This window comes from Acipenser ruthenus, chromosome 43 (genome assembly GCF_902713425.1).
Source record: "Acipenser ruthenus chromosome 43, fAciRut3.2 maternal haplotype, whole genome shotgun sequence".
Taxonomy (NCBI): domain Eukaryota; kingdom Metazoa; phylum Chordata; class Actinopteri; order Acipenseriformes; family Acipenseridae; genus Acipenser; species Acipenser ruthenus.
In genome coordinates this window covers 8571224-8593185 of record NC_081231.1, presented here as the reverse complement: position 1 = coordinate 8593185, position 21962 = coordinate 8571224, and the positions used below count along the sequence as shown (strand labels likewise).

Sequence of the window (21962 nt, the reverse complement as noted above, 5' to 3'; positions counted from 1 at the left end):
CCTCCCTCTCACCAGCGGTGTGGATCTGTAGTACAGCCCCAGCTGTCTCCCCCTCCCCTCTCTCCCCAGCGGTGTGGATCTGTAGTACAGCCCCAGCTGTCTCCCCCTCCCCTCTCTCACCAGCGGTGTGGATCTGTAGTACAGCCCCAGCTGTCTCCCCTTCCCTCCCTCTCCCCCTCCCCTCTCTTCTCAGCAGTATGGATCTGTAGTACAGCCCCAGTTGTCTCCCCCTCCCTCCCTTCCTTTCCCCCTCCCCTCCCCTTCCCCCTCCCCTCTCTCACCAGCGGTGTGGATCTGTAGTACAGCCCCAGCTGTCTCCCCTTCCCTCCCTCTCCCCTCTTTCCTCAGCAGTATGGATCTGTAGGTAAGTCCCAGTTGTCTCCCCCTTCCTCCCTCCCTCTCCCCCTCCCTCTCCCCTCTCACACCAGCTTTGTGGATCTGTAGTACAGCCCCAGCTCTCTCCCCCTCCCCTCTCTCCCCAGCGGTGTAGATCTGTAGTGCAGCCCCAGCTGTCTCCCCCTCCCTCCCTCCCCTCTCGCACCAGCGGTGTGGATCTGTAGTACAGCCCCAGCTGTCTCCCCCTCCCCTCTCTCCTCAGCGGTGTGGATCTGTAGTGCAGCCCCAGCTGTCTCCCCCTCCCTCCCTCTCCCCCTCCCCTCTCTCCTCAGCGGTGTGGATCTGTAGTACAGTCCCAGCTGTCTCTGTGAAGAATCTGCTCATGGTCCCAACAGGCTTGTTATTGTTGAGAGTTATGTGTGAAGAATCACAATTAAAATGTCCAGTTTAAGGATACAATTCATTCATATGTGTAATGGTCTCATTTAATCAGCTCTCTGCTGTCATGAATGTCTTTCTTTTTACGAGTTCAAGATTGCCGAGGTAAACAATTGAGCAGTAAATCACACAACACCGTTATATCTTTTATACATTTTATCAAGAAAGAGAGAAAATAGATGTGCTACAAAAACAGAACAGAAGATTCATATCAAAATAGCAGAAATCAGTTCACTAAGTTTAGCAATGAATAATATTCATGGAGCATCTCAGCTTCAGTGTAAATATTGATTACATGGAAAATAGTGCATTCATCTATTGCCTAGAAAGTCTTTTATCATCATTTATTTCTTAGCAGACACCCTTATCCAGGGAGACTTACAGCTGTTACAAAATATCACAGTACAAAATTAGAGGGGGCAGGGAGGAGAGAGGGAGAGGGAGGAGAGAGGGAGGGAGAGGAGAGTAGAGAGGATGGAGGAGAGAGGGAGAGTAGAGAGGGCAGGGTGGAGAGAGGGAGAGTAGAGAGGATGGAGGAGAGAGGGAGAGTAGAGAGGATGGAGGAGAGAGGGAGAGTAGAGAAGGCAGGGTGGAGAGAGGGAGAGTAGAGAGGATGGAGGAGAGAGGGAGAGTGGGAAAGGGAGGGGATTAGCATATCAGAGGGAACTGAGAGAGAAAGAGGAGGGGAGAGCCATAGGGGAGGCAGAGAGGAGAAGGGGAGAGGAGAGAGAGAAGGAGATGGAGAGGTGGAGGGGAAAGAGAGAGGGAGACAGGAAGGGAGAGTAGGAAAGGGGGTGTAGAGAAATAAAGAGGAGGGGCTCAGGGTAAGAGGGTGGAAGAGAGAGGATTTCTTCTCATCAGCCCAGAAGAGTGCAGAGAGAGTGTCAGTGAAAGTGAAGAGGAGATTGTCTGAGCTGTTTGAATAGTTTCCTGGTTCAGACAGCAATGTGTGTTTAATCTGCAGCGCTGACAGGGTCAGGGTCAGGGGGACTCCAGCACAAGGTCTGTATCACTGTAAGTATAGAAGAATGGATAGAGTTTCTCATTGGGATTGAACTCCATGTCAGTGAAAGTGTAGATGTGAGATCTGGTCTCCACATTGTAAAAGGAGAGCTGCCCTTCCTCATAATCCAGATACACCCCCAGCTTCTGGGGCTTCAGGCTCAGGGGGAGGGGGGTCTGGGGGTCAGTGAGAGCACTGAACACACCTCCACTCCACCACACAGTCCAGTAACCCTGCTGGGGGGTCATGCTGAACCTCCCCTTCCTCTTGGCAGACTCTCTGCTGACTCCTAATCTCCAGTATGTATTCCCCCCCACCTGCACCTGCCAGTAGCGTCTCTCCGAGGTGAAGCTCTCCCTGCTCAGCACACAGCACCAGTCATCAAATCTCTCTGGATTGTCAGGGAGATCCTGCCGTGTCTCTCCCAGTCTCACTCGTTTCCCCTCCGCAGACAGGATGAGCTGTGGGTGTGCTGTATCAGGGTCCAGAGTCACATCAACTGTGGAGTAGAGAGGAGACATCATCATCATTATTATTATCATTATTATTATTATTATTATTATTATTATTTACACAAAAAGGGTTTAAAAAAAAAAAAAAACTGGCCTAACAGGACATTTTCTTAACCAGCCAAACCACAACCTAAAATAACCTTAAAATGACGTCTAAGACAGATAATAATAATAATAATAATAATAATAATAATTATTATTATTATTATTATTATTATTATTTATACAAAAAGGGTTTAAAAAAAGTACATTTTCTTAACCAGCCAAACCACAACCTAAAATAACCTTAAAATGACGTCTAAGACAGATTATTATTATTATTATTATTATTATGAGCAGTATTATTATTATAAAATATAAAAGAGGAACGAATGAAAGAAAGAAAGAAAGAAAGAAAGAAAGAAAGAAAGAAAGAAAGGTGACAAAGGCAGAAGCTGAGCCTCTTACCTCAATTAAAATGAATCTTGAAATAATAATATTTACTAGATATAAATATTAACTAAACCCCGAGATCGCCTCGTACAGTAAAGTCTCTTAAATCGACAGGATGAACTCAAGCTGCAGTTTGGAATCGCAGTTGGAATTGTAGCAGTTTTTCGAATTTCGAACTGTAGCAGTGTTCTGTTGTCATGGAAACCGCAGTGAACGCAATGAGCCGCGAGATACGCGATCCTGAAGAGGGGAGAAGAACAACACAAACTGAAAGTGTGAGAGAAAACCCTGACGGAGGCTCTTCCGTGACTGGCGAGTGAACAAGATCTGGAGCCCAAACATCTTAGCCTTTTCACACTAGCACACCTGAGCCGAGCCGAGCCGAGCCGAGCCCCCCCCCCAGCGCGGGTGTGTTCACACTGCTGCTCAAAGAAGAAGCTGCCTGTGGAACGTGACGTCAGATTCCACGGACACGCGCGCACAGAGGAGTGCTGTGGATTTGTTTTGAGAATGGATCCCGAGGTCGGACTGTCCCAAACGATAAAGTACCAAAAGATTTCACACGAATACACAAATATGGGTTTGTGTTTCACATGCTGCTGACTGCAAATACAAACCGAATAATTTCATTTCATATTATTAAAGTTAGATTAACTACGACTAATAATAACTTTAAAAAGTTACAGATAGTATTTAAAAATGTCAGTAAACACGTCAGAAAAATAGATTTAAAGCAGGCCTATTACAAACAAAATCTAAACGAAACATTAAAGAGATTTTTCTGTACAGCTTGTTTTTATACATGCAATGTTAATAGATGGGATTTTTTAAAATGACCGAATTGAATGTGATTTTCAGATACTTTGCACATTTCCAATATACAGAGCTTATTTCTTTATTTCTTTATTTTCTGTTAAGGACTGGTTTATAAAGTAACCACAAAATAAACTGCGCGATTACTGATCACTTTATTCATTAGAAAACATGATAATGCTTCATATTGCGTGGCGTAAATTAATATTAAACTGATATTAAATGAATGTTAAATTGCATATTAAATTTACATTCAATTATTCCTTGTTACTTTCCATTGACATTTCAGTCAGATTAATTGTATTTTCAATAAGGGGAAATTATTACATATTTTCAACGGTAACAAAACGTAATATAAATGGACGTGACGTGCCATTACATTTTCAATCGATATTTGGTTAACATTTAGCAAGAAACCAGCTATTGCACATTTATTAAATATTAATTTAACATTCATTTAATATCTATTGCATATCTATTTAATATTAATTTATGTCACGCAATATAAAGCGTTGCTGATAAATACATGGAACTCAATTCATGAAGCAGCAGCAGACCTTGCAGTTCACACACTGTAAGGTTTGATTTGTCTCTGTTTGAAATGATCCCTGTCAGCGTTAAACAATTTAAAGGAGAAATACTTTCCAGAAGACAAGTCTCTGAATTCAACACATCGGCGCCGGTCGCTGCAGGTCTGTGACCAAGAACTGCGTCCATTAAGACATCAGATTTACTTTTTTTGCAGTCTGACGCTTTTATCGTTATGATCTTATATTTATTTTTAATCCTGTTTTATTATTTTTATTTTTTTCCACGCAGGAGTTCACACTCCAGAGTTGTCATTTCCACAGAGCAGACACCCCCCCCCCCCACACACATCACCAGTAATATCAACGTTGAGATTGTCCGGGGCTGTGCTCTGATGCCCAGCGTCCACCTGGCACACCCCCCCACACTGAGCCCCTGTCAGCTGTGCGACAGAGTGCACCTCAACCAGGAAGGCGTCCGGGTCTTTGATAAATCCCTCAAGGATACAGCCATGGGCCGCAGCCCAGCCAGCCCCCCCCCCCAGCGCAGCATACAACCAGTGAGGAGACCCCCTGGAGCCACAGGACACACACCAGTGAGGAGACCCCCTGGAGCCACAGGACACACGCCAGTGAGGAGACCCCCTGGAGCCACAGGACACACACCTGTGAGGGGACCCCCTGGAGCCACAGAACACACACCTGCGAGGGGCCAACCCATCCCTCACCCGCACAGCACAGCACAGCCCAACACTGCCTGAGCCATTGCAACCCGGAGCAGCACAGCCCAACCAGGACCAGCCAGACCCAGAGCCCCTCCGAGCACCAACCAGCCGCAGCACCAGCTCAGCTACGCTGGAGCCCTCGCTCAGCCAGCCCCCCCTGCCACCACTGAGCTGGGTGAGATAAAACAGCTCCTCAACACCCTCTGCTCAAGACTGCTGGACTGAGGGACCCGCAGCACTCGGGTAGGACACAGGAAACCCTAGTTTACCTGGGAAAATACCAGAAACGAATGGGATATGAATATGAAGAAAAACAATGTGTGTGTGTGTGTGTGTGTGTGTGTGTGTGTGTGTGTGTGTGTGTATCAGACACAGTATCACTGCACAGACACATCTACATATTTACTTAATGTTGTAATTTGCATTTTGTTTTATTATAAATAATAGAAATTTAAAAGAAAAAAGAGAAAAGATATCTCCTTCAATCAGCTGCTGAACATCCAGGGTCTGTACTCCTCGGCCTTCAGGCTGAAGAACACTGAGTTTGTTCTCAATGTAAATAATATTGATATTATGATCCTATTAGAGACGTGGTGCCGTGCAGATGTGCCACTCACTGTCCCTCAGGCTACAGGGAGATCATAGTGCCCTCCCTGAAACACAGCACAGTCACACACGGCAGGGACTCTGGGGGAATACTAGTGTGGCACAGAGGGGAGCTCGCCCAACCCATCGGCTCAATTAAACAAGGACAGACACACACACGGCTCAAAATAAACAAAAACGCAGTCCAAGGTGAAACTGATGTTTCCCTGTGTGCAGCCTGCACCCCTCCCTCTGAATCCCCAAACTACTAGGGCTGTAAGGGTTTAAACGTTTAAACGGTAAACATGGATTAAAAATATTTTTTTGTTTACAATTTGTATTATATGTTTAAACGCAACTTAACAGTAAAATATATTATCAAATTATTTTTTTATATTTTCCGCAGATATGTTTCCCTTTCTCTGGTTTTCCCCTTTAAGGAAACCTGACCTGTTCTTCCACGTGATCACTCTAAACACGTCTTGCATAAATTAAGGACAGACCCTCTTCCTGCGTTGTTGTGTATCTCCATCGCATTGCCTTCTTTCAGGTCTTATAGGGCTCTATGGAGTCCGTGTTAACGGGAGCACGGACGGAATCAAAAGAATATTAACGCGGAATTAAGCGCTGTACGAAAAAAATGCATTTGGCAGAAGAGCATTAAGCTTGAGATTTACATATTTAAAGGGAAAATGTGAAACTAATGGTCAGTACAGGCAGTGGTGTAACTTTGGTTTCAAATGTGGGTGAATGGGTGGCGAGGGGGCGGTTTCTGTAGCTGGGTTATAAATGAGACGGGGTATTCTGTAAGAGATAAACAACGAGAAGGGATGAGTCAGTGAAAATAATTAATTCACCGTTCGAGTGCGTTAAATAAATGCAGTCATGGAAAATAAATATAAACATTTTTAAGGACTTAATTAGACAACACTGTTTTTAACGTCTGTATTACAACACAAAAAGCACTCCTCACACAGACTGCTATTACAGCAGTCACTTTGAACAATACGATCCCAGTGTTCACACAGAGAAGATTTATGGTAGTGAAACCACGGGTATAGCAGTGATATAGAATTGATCAAGTTCAAAACTGAAAGTTATGAAACACGCCCATCTGTTTGCTTTGGAGCGCCCCACACTGCACTAAAAAAAATAAATAAATACAACCCGTTTCGTAAAGTTAACAAAACTATTTTTCAATACAATTAGATACTTCATTGGACATTAATCCAATGTAGACAAACGCAAACCAAATGGAAAGAGCAGAAGCCTGTAGGTTTACGGTTTTGTGTTGTTCATATTGCCCGCGGTGTGCATAAGTTCATTTAAATTAACTGAATTACATTTTTTTTAAACAGTAAAAATGGGAATCAGAAAAAAATAACAGGAATTCCATAGGGCCCTAGTGTTAGTACTGTACATTATTTCAGTAAAGTGAATAGCCTGTGTGATTCCATAGGGCCCTAGTGTTAGTACTGTACATTATTTCAGTAAAGTGAATAGCCTGTGTGATTCCATAGGGCCCTAGTGTTAGTACTGTACATTATTTCAGTAAAGTGAATAGCCTGTGTGATTCCATAGGGCCCTAGTGTTAGTACTGTACATTATTTCAGTAAAGTGAATAGCCTGTGTGATTCCATAGGGCCCTAGTCTTAGTTCTGTACATTATTTCAGTAAAGTGAATAGCCTGTGTGATTCCATAGGGCCCTAGTGTTAGTGCTGTACATTATTTCAGTAAAGTGAATAGCCTGTGTGATTCCATAGGGCCCTAGTGTTAGTACTGTACATTATTTCAGTAAAGTGAATAGCCTGTGTGATTCCATAGGGCCCTAGTGTTAGTGCTGTGCATTATTTCAGTAAAGTGAATAGCCTGTGTGATTCCATAGGGCCCTAGTGTTAGTACTGTACATTATTTCAGTAAAGTGAATAGCCTGTGTGATTCCATAGGGCCCTAGTGTTAGTACTGTACATTATTTCAGTAAAGTGAATAGCCTGTGTGATTCCATAGGGCCCTAGTGTTAGTACTGTACATTATTTCAGTAAAGTGAATAGCCTGTGTGATTCCATAGGGCCCTAGTGTTAGTACTGTACATTATTTCAGTAAAGTGAATAGCCTGTGTGATTAAGGCACCTCACGGCTCCATTCACGCCACAGTAAAACACTGTAACACATTGGAAAAGAAAAACATGTAGCTACTGTTTATTTATTTATAAAAAGAACGGCAAATAAGATGTCTGTTACAAAGTGCGTACACCTTTTTATCTGTCCATATTTTATTGTGTGTTCAACAGGACATCTGCAGATACAGAACAGCTTTTAATTATTCAAGCGAGCTGAACCGAGAAGCCGTGAAAGAGAGGGACGCTGGGAAATGAAGTCTTTATTTTTTCATGTGAATGCTCATGCGCCGTTGTGAAGGGGAGGGACGCTGGGAAATGAAGTCTTTATTTTTTCACGTGAATGCCCATGCGCCGCTGTGAAGGGGAGGGACGCTGGGAAATGAAGTCTTTATTTTTTCATGTGAATGCTCATGCGCCGTTGTGAAAGAGAGGGACGCTGGGAAATGAAGTCTATTTTTTCACGTGAATGCGCATGCGCCGTTGTGAAGGGGAGGGACGCTGGGAAATGAAGTCTATTTTTTCACGTGAATGCTCATGCGCCGTTGTGAAGGGGAGGGACGCTGGGAAATGAAGTCTTTATTTTTTCATGTGAATGCTCATGCGCCGTTGTGAAGGGGAGGGACGCTGGGAAATGAAGTCTTTATTTTTTCATGTGAATGCTCATGCGCCGTTGTGAAAGAGAGGGACGCTGGGAAATGAAGTCTATTTTTTCACGTGAATGCGCATGCGCCGTTGTGAAGGGGAGGGACGCTGGGAAATGAAGTCTTTATTTTTTCACGTGAATGCGCATGCGCCGCTGTGAAGGGGAGGGACGCTGGGAAATGAAGTCTTTATTTTTTCACGTGAATGCGCATGCGCCGCTGTGAAGGGGAGGGACGCTGGGAAATGAAGTCTTTATTTTTTCATGTGAATGCGCATGTGCCGTTGTGAAGGGGAGGGATGCTGGGAAATGAGGTCTTTATTTTTTCACGTGCATGCTCATGCACTGTTGTGAAGGGGAGGGACGCTGGGAAATGAAGTCTTTATTTTTTCACGTGAATGCTCATGTGCCATTGTGAAGGGGAGGGACGCTGGGAACGAGTATTGTATCAGACAACGGCTTCGATTTTTAATGAAAAACAAATATATGTTTTTTTGGTTCTGAACATGTTTTGTTTCCTGCCAACAATATACAAGTGAATTAAACAAAAAAATGTAGTCTTGTCACCGTGTTTTAAGTTTAATTTAAATAGAGTTGTTTTTTAATGTTTTTTCGATGTTGGATACACACACTTTATATGGCGCTTCTGCAGAAATGGTACGTTGTAAAATCGACTATGAATGTTTATTTCATGCTATTAAAATAGATTACATTTTAGTGCTAACGTACAGGCCTCCTTTGTGCTTTTATGTTTGCCATTGGTACGCACTTTGAATAACAAACCGAGGTTAAAATAGGACTTAAAATAGTGGAAGAAAAATATAAAAATATGAAATGAGAGAAACATTAAATTTATGGCCGTTTAAACGGTTAAACGATTAACAATGGGTTTAAACGTGTAGTCAATTAAACATAGATTTACAGCCCTACAAACTACAATGAGGAATATTTTCATACCCTCCACACAGAGATCAGCCATTTCCAGACCCAGGGAAATGTGCTGCTCTGTGGGGATTTCAACACCAGAACAGGAACAGAGCCTGACTGTAGAAGCACACAAGGTAACAGCCATGTATTTGGACAAACCCCTCTGTACCTCACACCTACCTCAATCCACAGAAACAACCCTGATTGTATTGTGAACACAAATGGGAGGCAGTTAGTGCATCTCTTTCAAGCCTGGGGTCTGTACATCATTAATGGCAGGATCAGAGGGGACTCTTTAGGTAGATTCACAGCAGCTCTTGGGACTAGCGTAGTTGATTATGCCATCACTGACCTGGATCCCTCCTTTATTAATGTATTCACTGTCAGGCCACAAACACCTCTGTCAGACCACAGTCAAATTACTATGTTTCTACAAAGAACAGGTCAGCCCAGTAACACACTAATACAGCCATGCAAGCTGTACCATCTGAACCATACTTATAAATGGGCTCCAAACAGCACAGAGGAATTCGATAAAGCAACTGGCTCTCCTGAAATCACTAACCTTACTGACACCTTCCAAATTATTATATTTGTTAGAATTATTATTAATATAATAATTATGATCATTGTTATTTTTGTTATTGTAATTATATTGTTCATATGATATGTAATGTAATTGCTTTAGCAATACTGCTGATGTCTGTCATTCAAATAAAGCACCTTTGAATTGAATTCAATTGAGAAGACGGAGGGAGAGAGGGGAGGAGAGAGAGGGGAGTGGAGAGGGAGGGAGGGAGGGAGGAGAGAGATGGGAGCAGAGAGAGAGAGTGGAGATGAGAGGAGAGGGAGGGAGGGAGAGGAGACAGTGGCAGAGGGAGGAGAAAGAAGGGAGGAGAGGAGAGATGTGTGGAAGAGAGGCAAGAGGGAGGTAGAGGCTAGAGAGGAGAGAGGGGACAGAGGGATGGAGAGGATAGAGGGGAGAGGACAGGAGAGAGGGAGGTAGAGGGGAGAGGAGAGTAGGGAGAGGACAGAGAGGGGGAGAGGATAGAGAGGAGAGAGAGGGGGGAGAGGTAGGGAGAGGAGAGAGGGGTAGAGGAAAGGGAGGGGAGAGGGGGGAGGGGTATTTGCACATAAACATAATTAGGGCTTCGGATTTCTGTTTTTTCATCCTGAGCTTTCTCATCTCCTTAAGAATTTAAGCAATTCGTGCTTCTCAATCACAACTGTACAACTGATTGAATTAACGTTTCTTTTCTACTAAATGGGCTTTTAAATCGTAAGTCTTACTTTTTCATTGCAAAGCAGAAGCGACTCCTCTTTATTAATGTCAATACAGTCACGCATAGCGATTGTAATAAAGTGAGTCCAGCATAAAATACTTTATTGTTCATTCTAGCTTTAATAAAGAGGAGTCTCTTATTAACATGTCGCAATCTCGTTTGCACATCCTGCTTGTAATGAAAATGAAGGCTTGGCTGATTGAAAAGCCCATTTAGTTGTTTCACAGAATGAATCAAGTTTACTATGAACACGTTTCTCAGTTGTGATTGAGAGACACAAACTGCTTCACAGGGATCAGATGAATTCTTAAAGCAGAGTAGAAAAGTCGGGTAAAACACTGACAATCAGAAGCCCAGCCTCGAGTATACACTGGGATATGCATCCCCACTGAGGAGAAGAGGAGAGGAGAGAAGGATAGAGGGAGGGGTACACTCATGAGAGGAGAGGTGCAGACAGGCTCCAGATTGTGAAACTCTTAATGTGTAGAAAGAATGTCTGTACCAAGTTTCATCACAATCAGATCAGCAGTTCTCTAGATGCATGTCAAAGTGTAACATATGGAGCCCTGTAGTGTCTACATGTGATCTTCACAGTGAGTTCACAATCTGGGGCATTATAACTAAACAAACTTTCTCCTCTCCTTTTCAGTGTTTCCTTTGGGAGGCACACAAGGCTGGCGTTGCTGAGCTGGGAGTGCACAGTGAGGTTTAAATTCTGGGTCAGGAGCATAGGTTTCAGTGTCATCTTACACACATGAATGTGGATCAGGGCAGACTGAGGCTGACAGGCGGGATCGATATTTGGTTTTTAAAATGTGGAAGCCCACGCTCACAAGCAGCACTGCTTAACTCTTTAAGGACCAAGCATTTATAATGTGGTTAACCCTTTAAGGACCAATCATTTATAATGTGGTTAACCCTTTAAGGACCAAGCATTTATAATGTGGTTAACCCTTTAAGAACCAAGCATTTATAATGTGGTTAACCCTTTAAGGAACACTCTGGAGAGCATTATAAAGCACTTCAGAAACCAGACAAGCTTTTCACTTTTTTTCAAAACGATATTTCATTTCTTTTCTTTTTTTAACGTTAAGTATTTTTCTATCATTTTGTATTCTGCTTAGAGATACATGTATAAAAATGTCTTATTCTATGACCCGATGGACCTTCCAATACTTCCTGAAAGTTTTGTTGAAAAATATTGATGTTTTTTTGGGCAAATTACAAAAGACATTGTTTCACCTGAAGTGATTGCAATGACAGAATACACGTTTATCCTCAGGGTCTTTAGAAGCAATAATGGACACTACTCTCGATTATTTACTCAAAATAAATATGTATAAATAAAATAATAGTTCTTCACTCCATTATTATCAGCAATAAGGAAAAAATAATAAATAAATATAATTCCTGAAACATGAATCCTTATATCCACTCGTTTGATATTTAGAAATGTTGTAAAAACATATACAGTGCCTATAGAAAGTCTACATCCCCTTTCAAAATGTTCACCTTTTGTTTCCTTATAGCCTGGAATTAAAATGCATACATTTTTTTTTTATTTATCTACACATCCTACCCCACAACTTCCAAGTGAAAAAAATGTTCTAGAAATTTCTAGAAAATTAATTAAAAATAAAAAACTGAAATAGCTTCGTTGGGTAAGTGTCCACTCCCTTAGTAGTAGCAATCCTAAATTAGCTCAGGTGTATCCAATCACCTTCAAAATCACACACCAAGTTAAGTGGCCTCCACCTGTGTTAAATTGCAGTGATTCACATGATTTCAGGATAAATTCAGCAGTTCCTGTAGGTTCCCTGTGCTGGGTAGTGCATTTTAAAGCAAAGACTCAACCATGAGCACCAAGGAGCTTTCAAAAGAACTCCGGGACAAAGTTGTTGAAAGGCACAGATCACGGGATGGGTATAAAAAAATATCAAAGGCCTTGAATATCCCTTGGAGCACGGTCAAGACGATTATTAAGAAGTGGAAGGTGTATGGCCCCACCAAGCCCCTGCCTAGATCAGGCCGTCCCTCCAAACTGGATGACCGAGCAAGGAGACTGATCAGAGAGGCTACCAAGAGGCCAATGGCAACTTTGCAAGAGCTACAGCCTTTTATGGCCAAGACTGGTCAAAGTGTGCATGTGACAACAATATCCCAAGCACTCCACAAATCTGGCCTGTATGGTAGAGTGGCAAGAAGGAAGCCATTACTCAAGAAAGCCCACCTTGAATCCTGTTTGAAATATGCAAAAAAACATTCAGGAGATTCTGTAGCCATGTGGCAAAAAGTTTTGTGGTCTGACGAAACTAAAATGGAACCTTTTGGCCTGAATGGAAAGCGTTATGTTTGGCGCAAACCCAACACAGCGCATCACCCAAAGAACACCATCCCTACTGTGAAGCATGGTGGTGGCAGCATCATGTTATGAGGATGTTTCTCATCGGCAGGGACTGGGGCACTTGTCAGGATAGAAGGGAAAATGAATGGAGCAAAGTACAGAGAAGTCCTTGAGGAAAACCTGCTGCTCTCTGCAAGAAAGCTGAAACTGGGACGGAAGTTCACCTTTCAGCATGACAATGACCCAAAGCACACAGCCAAAGCTACACTGGAGTGGCTAAGGAACAAAAACGTAAATGTCCTTGAGTGGCCCAGTCAGAGCCCCAACCTAAATCCAATCGAAAATTTGTGGCATGACTTGAAGATTGCTGTCCATCAACGCTCCCCAAGGAACTTGACAGAGCTTGAACAGTTTTGTAAAGAAGAATGGTCAAATATTGCCAAGTTGGTAGAGACCTATCCCAACACTCACAGCTGTAATTGCTGCCAAAGGTGCTTCCACCAAGTATTAACTCAGGGGGGTGGAGACTTATCCAATTATGATCTTTCAGTTTTGTATTTTTAATGTAATTTTTTTCTCAGTAAAAACTTTTTTCCCCTTAACAGTGTGTATGGTGTGTAGATAAGTGGGAAAAAATCCTCATTTAAATGCATGAAACTCTGAGGCACTGACACAACAAAATGTGAAAAAAGTTCAAGGGGGTGTAGACTTTCTATAGGCACATTATATTAAAACACGAGACTGAATAAATGTTCTAATATAACTATAAGTTGAATATATTGAATTTATAGTGTAGAATTTATTTTCTTTCCTGTAAACAAGTTCCTGTGTCATGTTTCGTCTCTGTGTGCTGCTGTGAAATGTCTCCGCCCTTTAAAAATTAAATGCCCGTCTCAGTGACGTCACACGAATAAACAACCAATCAGGCAGTGAAGTTCAACCCCTCCCCTATCCAACGACATGCGTTAACAAGCTGTACTGCACAGTATGGTGTCCCAGCAAGTGAAAGAAACGAAGTGTGTTTTCATCGTGTTTACCCGATCACGGGCCCAGAATGACACTTCAGTATGATCGTGTTACACCATCACGTCCTTAAAGGGTTAATGGCAGCGTCAGAGACAACAACTAGAGTTTCTGAATGTTTAACTAGGAGTCTGGATTGCTGGTTATTACAATTTAACAAATCCTCTCACATTCTCTGTTTATTTCAATATCCTACCACCACATTCCAGCCCTGGGGATTCAAAAGCAAGAAACAAAACACTTCTTCACTGTATTAGTGCTGTTAAACACGTTAGCTTGACAGCACAACAGTATCTATAGAAGGATATAACTGAGGGAACAAAATGTTATTTTAAGTAAAATGCTGAAGTAAATGTATTTTTTAAACTCATGTTTAAATGTAACGGCTCTCAAGCATCGACTCCTCCTCTCATCCGCGCTCAGTCTGGGAAGTGAAGCGTCAGTGAGCTTTCACAATGCCACTCCCCGGAACTACATCCCTCTTCTCTGAGTGGACAGCTAAACCGAGACCCCTGCTATCATTGGATGCTTCAAGTGTCCATTAAAGAAATGACTGATGTTATGAACTGGAGTGATTCCACCTATCACTCTCCATTTTGTTTTATAAAATCTTGAAGCAGCCAATGATAGCGCTGGCAGGACGGGACTTTAGTGAATTGGAACCCTCCAGCCTAAAGTGAAATATGGGGACTGGGATTTAGTTATGAAGAGTGATAATAATCTGAGTTACCCGGAGATCACTGACAGATCCCAGAGTGTAGAGAGAGAGAGAGAGAGAGAGAGAGAGAGAGGGGAGAGAGAAATGGAGGGGGAGGCAGAGAGGGAGAGGTAAAGGGGGAATACTGTAAGAAAGTTAGGCAAAAAGGGATAGGGAGAAAAAGAGGGGATACCAGATCCAAATTCTGAAACACCAATCAGATAAGTGGTTACCTAGATGTATGTAAAAGTGTAACACATAGTATATACCTGACACCTGGGAGAGAGGGAGAGAGGAAGAGGGGGTTAGTAGGGGAAGGGAAGGGAGAAAGAGAGGGGGAGGGGCTGGGAGAGGGGAGGTTAAAGAGAGATGGGGTTAGGATGAGGGAGAGATTGGGGACAGAGGGAGGGGAGGACACAGGCTCCAGGTTATGATACTCTTAGTAATTTGTTCTACAGAATGCCCGTACCAAGTTTCATCACAATTGGATAGCGGTTCTATATCTAATATATACCTGCCACCTGGGACAAGCACCCATGTGAGGAAAGGGGAGAGGATAGAGGGGAAAGAGAGAGAGAGGGAGGAGAGAAAGAGGGATTTCCAGAATAGATTTTAATTGATTCTGAACCATTATTCAGCCAAGCCACAGACTAACCCCTATTCTTAAATGAGAATGCTGATGTGTTTAGAGAAACAGCCGGAGCACAAACAAAAGACTTGGGGCTTGAACCTCAAACCACTTCCAATGAACAACATGAGCATCTTTAAGAGAGGGGAGAGGTGAAGAGTAAGGGGGAGAGGAGAGACAGGGGAAGAGATGAGGGAGAAAAGGAGAGATGAAGAGGAAGAGGAGGCGGTAGTGAAAAGGGGAAGTGTGTAAGAGAGGGAGAGGGAAGACAGTAAGATGGGAAGAAAAGAGAGAGGGGAGAACATGGCTTTAAATAAACTGTAGAGCAGAGAGGAGATGCCCACTGGCAACGACCAAATTAAATCAGTTGTTGACAGTGGACTGTCCCTCTGTACTAGAAAAACTGATATACCAAAAATCAATCAGAAATATCAGACTTCAGCAACACATAGTAAACTTAAAGAGTACCTGATGCCTTGTGAATCCACTGCCAGGCTAGAAAAAATGAAAGAAAAATAGATGAAATATTCTTAACAGTAGAATGCAACACCTGAAAATCAACAAAACTGCAACAGTGAGAAATACCTGAATCAGGGAGGCATCTCCCAGCACTTGTGTGAAGAGATAAAGACAGAGTCGGCAAAGAATTGAATCAATATTCCAGCTGGAAGTACAGATGAATCTCTTTAAAGATCCAGTATCACAGTCTAAACTTCATAGTGTTGTTCAAGCATTCGTTTTCAATTATTAACAATGTTGCCTCCCTGTAAAAGTTCCCATGCTGTGTTTTGCTTGTGAAAGTTCCCATGCTGTGTTTTGTGATTCTCTCGTTTCCCATTTCAGAGAGACCCGCCTCCTTGTTGGGTTACCTGAGTGAATCCTTCATGGATTTTCAATCTCCATCCCGGAAGTATAATTCCACCCGTCAAAGTGCAACTTGAAATAACATCGATAAAATACTACCTCCTTGTCATTGGAGGAGAACGACACTCAGGCTAGCGCTGTTCTAAAATGACTAGTGAAGATATCAATACTGAGAATCATGTTTATTATAAACATTGCTAATTATTTATCAAGAGATGCCTTCTCAAGACACGTGGTCCTGACCACAGTCTAGAATAAAAGGATAAATACAGACAAAATTAAATATAAAAATAATGTCTAGTCTACACACAGTCAAAAACCACAGTTATTAAAAAGTTGTAGTACTACTACAACTACTACTACTACTACTACTACTAATAATAACAATAATAATAATAATAATAATAATAATAATAATAATAATAATAATAATAATAATAATACACATTTATTTAAAAAGAAAAGTGAAATGCAGCTGTTTTATTTCTTTTAGGGACGCTATTCAGAGTTGGTTGTTATTTTAATAATTCAAGTGTCTTTTTAAGTCTTTTTTATTTAATTTTCTGTATACAATTGCTGTTGCCTAAAACAGAAAAATGAAACAGTAACACCAAGCTTCAGGTCAGTAATACTGATAGATACACTGATAGCAATACTGATAGATACACTGATAGCAATACTGATAGATACACTGATAGTAATACTGATGAATACACTGATAGCAATACTGATAGATACACTGATAGTAATACTGATAGATACACTGATAGCAATACTGATAGATACACTGATAGTAATACTGATGAATACACTGATAGCAATACTGATAGATACACTGATAGTAATAATGCCAAAAAAGTACTGAAAGTTATTTCAAGTGATCCGGTTCGATAGGAAACAGGTCCAGTACATCTTGCAGGTATTGTTATAACTTATGAACGTGATACTGGCTCTTTTTACTTCATTATTTTTTAATGAACAAATTAAACAGTTATTGTCTATCTTGTTCTATAAACAGGAATGTGATGATTCTGAGTTCTGTCGTCAAGACAATCTTGTGTTTGGACGGTCAGGGATGAAGTTTTACATGTTGCAGGTTTGCCGTACTCACCAATATTCTGAGATTTTAGCATCCTAAAGAACCACATCCGAGTGCCAATTCCCTAAAAACAACAACAATAGTCAAGAGAGTGAATAAATGAATGAATGAATGAATGCATTCCAGCTGTCTGTGAGTGTCTTCTTTATCAATTCATTATACTTTGCCCTGTGTTAATATATGTGACTGTCTGTGAGTGTCTTCTTTATCAATTCATTATACTTTGCCCTGTGTTAATATATGTGACTGTCTGTGAGTGTCTTCTTTATCAATTCATTATACTTTGCCCTGTGTTAATATACAGACATGCTCAAATTTATTGGTACCCTTACAGCTCATTGAAATAATGCTTCATTCCTCCTGAAAAGTGATGAAATTAAAAGCTATTTTATCATGTATACTTGCATGCCTTTGGTATGTCATAGAATAAAGCAAAGAAGCTGTGAAAAGAGATGAATTATTGCTTATTCTACAAAGATATTCTAAAATGGCCTGGACACATTTGTTGGTACCCCTTAGAAAAGATAATAAATAATTGGATTATAGTGATATTTCAAACTAATTAGTTTCTTTAATTAGTATCACACATGTCTCCAATCTTGTAATCAGTCATTCAGCCTATTTAAATGGAGAAAAGTAGTCACTGTGCTGTTTGGTATCATTGTGTGCACCACACTGAACATGGACCAGAGAAAGCAAAGGAGAGAGTTGTCTGAGGAGATCAGAAAGAAAATAATAGACAAGCATGGTAAAGGTAAAGGCTACAAGACCATCTCCAAGCAGCTTGATGTTCCTGTGACAACAGTTGCAAATATTATTAAGAAGTTTAAGGTCCATGGAACTGTAGCCAACCTCCCTGGGCACGGCCGCAAGAGGAAAATCGACCCCAGATTGAACAGAAGGATAGTGCGAATGGTAGAAAAAGAACTAAGGATAACTGCCAAAGAGATACAAGCTGAACTCCAAGGTGAAGGTACGTCAGTTACTGATCGCACCATCCGTCGCTTTTTGAGCGAAAGTAGGCTCCATGGAAGAAGACCCAGGAGGACTCCACTTTTGAAAGAAAAACATAAAAAAGCCAGACTGGAATTTGCTAAAATTCATATTGACAAGCCACAATCCTTCTGGGAGAATGTCCTTTGGACAGATGAGTCAAAAATGGAGCTTTTTGGCAAGTCACATCAGCTCTGTGTTCACAGACGAAAAAATGAAGCTTTCAAAGAAAAGAACACCATACCTACAGTGAAACATGGAGGAGGCTCGGTTATGTTTTGGGGCTGCTTTGCTGCGCCTGGCACAGGGTGCCTTGAATCTGTGCAGGGCACAATGAAATCTCAAGACTATCAAGGCATTCTGGAGCGAAACGTACTGCCCAGTGTCAGAAAGCTCTGTCTCAGTCGCAGGTCATGGGTCCTCCAACAGGATAATGACCCAAAACACACAGCTAAAAGCACCCAAGAATGGATAATAACAAAACATTGGACTATTCTGAAGTGGCCTTCTATGAGTCCTGATCTGAATCCTATCAAACATCTATGGAAAGAGCTGAAACTTGCAGTCTGGAGAAGGCACCCATCAAACCTGAGACAGCTGGAGCAGTTTGCTCAGGAAGAGTGGGCCAAACTACCTGTTAACAGGTGCAGAAGTCTCATTGAGAGCTACAGAAAACATTTGATTGCAGTGATTGCCTCTAAAGGTTGTGCAACAAAATATTAGGTTAGCGGTCCCATCATTTTTGTCCATGCCATTTTCATTTGTTTTCTTATTTACAATATTATGTTGAATAAAAAATCAAAAGCAAAGTCTGATTTCTATTAAATATGGAATAAACAATGGTGGATGCCAATTACTTTTGTCAGTTTCAAGTTATTTCTGAGAAAATTGTGCATTCTTCGTTTTTTGCGGAGGGGTACCAACAAATTTGAGCACGTCTGTATGTGACTGTCTGTGAGTGTCTTCTTTATCAATTCATTATACTTTGCCCTGTGTTAATATATGTGACTGTCTGTGAGTGTCTTCTTTATCAATTCATTATACTTTGCTCTGTGTTAATATATGTGACTGTCTGTGAGTGTCATCTTTATCAATTCATTATACTTTGCCCTGTGTTAATATATGTGCCCTTTGACAGATGTTTTAGCATTTGCACATGGCACAGATATTAACACAGGGCAAAGTATTATTAAGTGCAGTTTAATGAAATGATTGCTTGTCTGCTAATGAATAGAAATGATCATCTCCCTATTGATGATTTGCACATACGTCACCAAATCATGTGACCTAAGTGTGGTCGGCCATTTTGGACGTCGAAAAGCTTTGGACGTCCTATTGACAACCTGCGAAGACGTAGAACTTTTTTTTAAAACACTTTTTTTTTCAACTCATGCAGTCTGAAAAACCATACTTGACATTGTCCGATGAAGTCAGTCATCTCAGAGGTGAACATCGAGATAGATACATGGAGAACATTCTGCTCACCGGGCTTCAAAATGATGTGTATTTGCTGCCAGCTGGTCTCTTCTCTGAGGTTGTCAAGTGTGACAGTACTAAATCCCTGCCTGACTTCACACCTCACGATATATATAGCACTGTGTAATAAACAACATCTCCCCGTACACCGTCCAAGATCTCAAGGCATACAAAAGCCTTGATGCATCCCTGTATTTCGTATCAGGATGGGTGACATGTTTGCATCAGTGGCTATACCAGGGGGACGCGTCCTTCATCTTATCATGACTAAGGTCATCATGTCTCAATTTCACTTGATAAACTAGCAATGACAGTGACAGCACTAATATAGCCAAAGGAAATATAAGACCAGAATTACAAAGAAGAATTCAGAGGTGTTTGTTGTTGTAGTTTTGTTATGTTTTAAGTTATATGATTTATAGGGTGACGTTGTGTGAGAATCCTGTCTTTCTGAGGGTGTGCGCTTTATTTAAAATACAAATGAAAATAATATTGCTTACTGATAGGGTTGCCACCTGGCCCCACAATCCCGGGACATATTGAGACAGAACAGGATTTTAAAAAGACCACTTAACTGAGAGAAAAGAATGTGTTAATTAGCTCCGATACCTTCGATCAAATTAATGATGGTGCTTAATTACCATGCATGGCAAACAACTGTATAATTATAATAATAATTAATACAATATATTACTTTTCATGTATTTCATTATTATTAATTATAATAATAATATTTAATTTATTTGCAGACACTGATATGTAAAAGTGGCTTACTTTCTGTTTGTTAATAATAAATCGCTAAACGTACAATTACTCTCCCAATCAGTAACATTGCTCAGCTGTTCGGAGGCAGTATGTTGAACTGATTTTAATGACTTGTTTGTTGCACACAGTAAGTAATTCAGCAAAAGGATTCATTTTAGCAAAGGTGTAGGGCTAATTAACATGTTAATTTATTTCAATTTAGCAGCAAAATCCCGTTCTGTCTCAGTGTCCTGGGATTGTGGGGCCAGGTGACAACCCTACTTACTGATAGCAAGTCTGCCTCTTTCCCTTGAAGTGCTTAAAGATTCAGGGCCACCAGACTCAAGTGAAAGCTAATAAGTGTAATTTAGCTCAGGCAATTCATTATTTATGTATTTATTTATTTGCTCCTTACCTTGAATTAACCTTTTTGTTGTTGATGTGGCTGCACAACGCAAGGGCCTCCAGATCACGTTTTAACAAGGTCATTTTCCACATCGACGAGGAAATTATTAAACTATTTAATTAATGTATCTCTGTAACACATGTTTTACATTTATAAAACTTGTTTGGGCTCTCCTCTGTACCACATACTACAACGTCTTTTTTCTATTTTAGTTTTTTAAAACACTGGTAAACAGATTGTCAATATGCCGTCTGAAGGTTTTTGACATCCAAAATGGCCGACAAGCTGCTGGCACGTGACTTGTGACATCAGGTGCAAATCATCAATCCCTGTGTGCTCCACTGTGACACAAAGCACATGTACAAGTATATAGCCGAGTTCTGCTGTGGGTTTATCTTGCTGCTCTCACCTTGTCTGCCTCCTCCTTGATCAGGGCCCACATGATGAACTCCATGATGGGTAAGATGTTCCTCAGCTTGCCTCGTTTCCACTCCTTCACCAGCTCTGCAAGACCCTGTTCCACAGCCTCCCCCGCTGAGACAGAGTTCTGGTTAAAGACAATATAGATTAGAGGATAAGGAGAGTTCACTCCAGACCACAGTGTGTCAGGAACTCTAGAGAAGGGTTTCAGTTGGGCAATGTTTTGAAATGAATCACACAAGCATGTCAGTATCATACATCAATGCCATGGCTGTGAATTCAAAACAGTAGAGCACTCTGCTACAGCTGCGCTCTACCAGGTAAACTAAAACTCTGGTGCTTTCAGTTTGGTCTACTGCCGAGGTTGCTGTGGCCACTGACTGTGTACGAGGTTTCTTTGACAACAGTAGAGAAGCTGGAAGCTTTAATCAGTTCATACATCAGGAAATGGTTGGGAGTTCCACGCTGCCTCAGCAGAGTGGGACTTTATGGTAAAGGAATACTGCAGCACCAGTCTCTGCTCTAACCGAGGTGTTTAAGTGTGCCAAGGTCAGACTGGAAATGACATTAGTAGAGTCACGCGATAAATGCGTAAGGGAGGCAGCACCTGTGTTGAAAACTGGAAGAAAGTGGGCGGCAAAGAAAGCTGTGGAAGATGCAAAAGCTGCCCTTCGAATTGGTGATATCATGGGGCAAGTTCAGCATGGAAGAAGGGGTCTTGGTTTCAGTTCAGCTCCTCCTACATGGCACAAGGCAGCCCCAGCTCAAAGGAGGAAGCTGGTAGTCAACGAGGTGCAAAAGCAGGAGGAGAGGATGAGGTGTATAAAGGCCATTTCCCAGGCCAAGCAGGGAGAATGGATGAGATGGGAGAGTGTGGAACAACGCAAGATTGGCTGGCAAGACCTATGGTCAATGGAACAGAGCAG

At 41.6% G+C, this 21962-nt stretch overlaps 1 protein-coding gene across 1 annotated transcript in view; it reads right to left on the bottom strand.

Annotated features, from left to right (window-relative positions):
• Positions 1 to 912: 912 nt before the first annotated feature.
• Positions 913 to 21962, bottom strand: part of LOC131709359 (butyrophilin subfamily 1 member A1-like) — a 90779-nt gene continuing 69729 nt past the window's right edge. Inside the window, exon 11 of the mRNA XM_059011830.1 lies at positions 913 to 2276. Coding sequence (XP_058867813.1) covers positions 1756 to 2276 — 521 coding nt within the window. The 3' untranslated portion in view covers positions 913 to 1755. The remainder of the gene's footprint in view (positions 2277 to 21962) is intronic.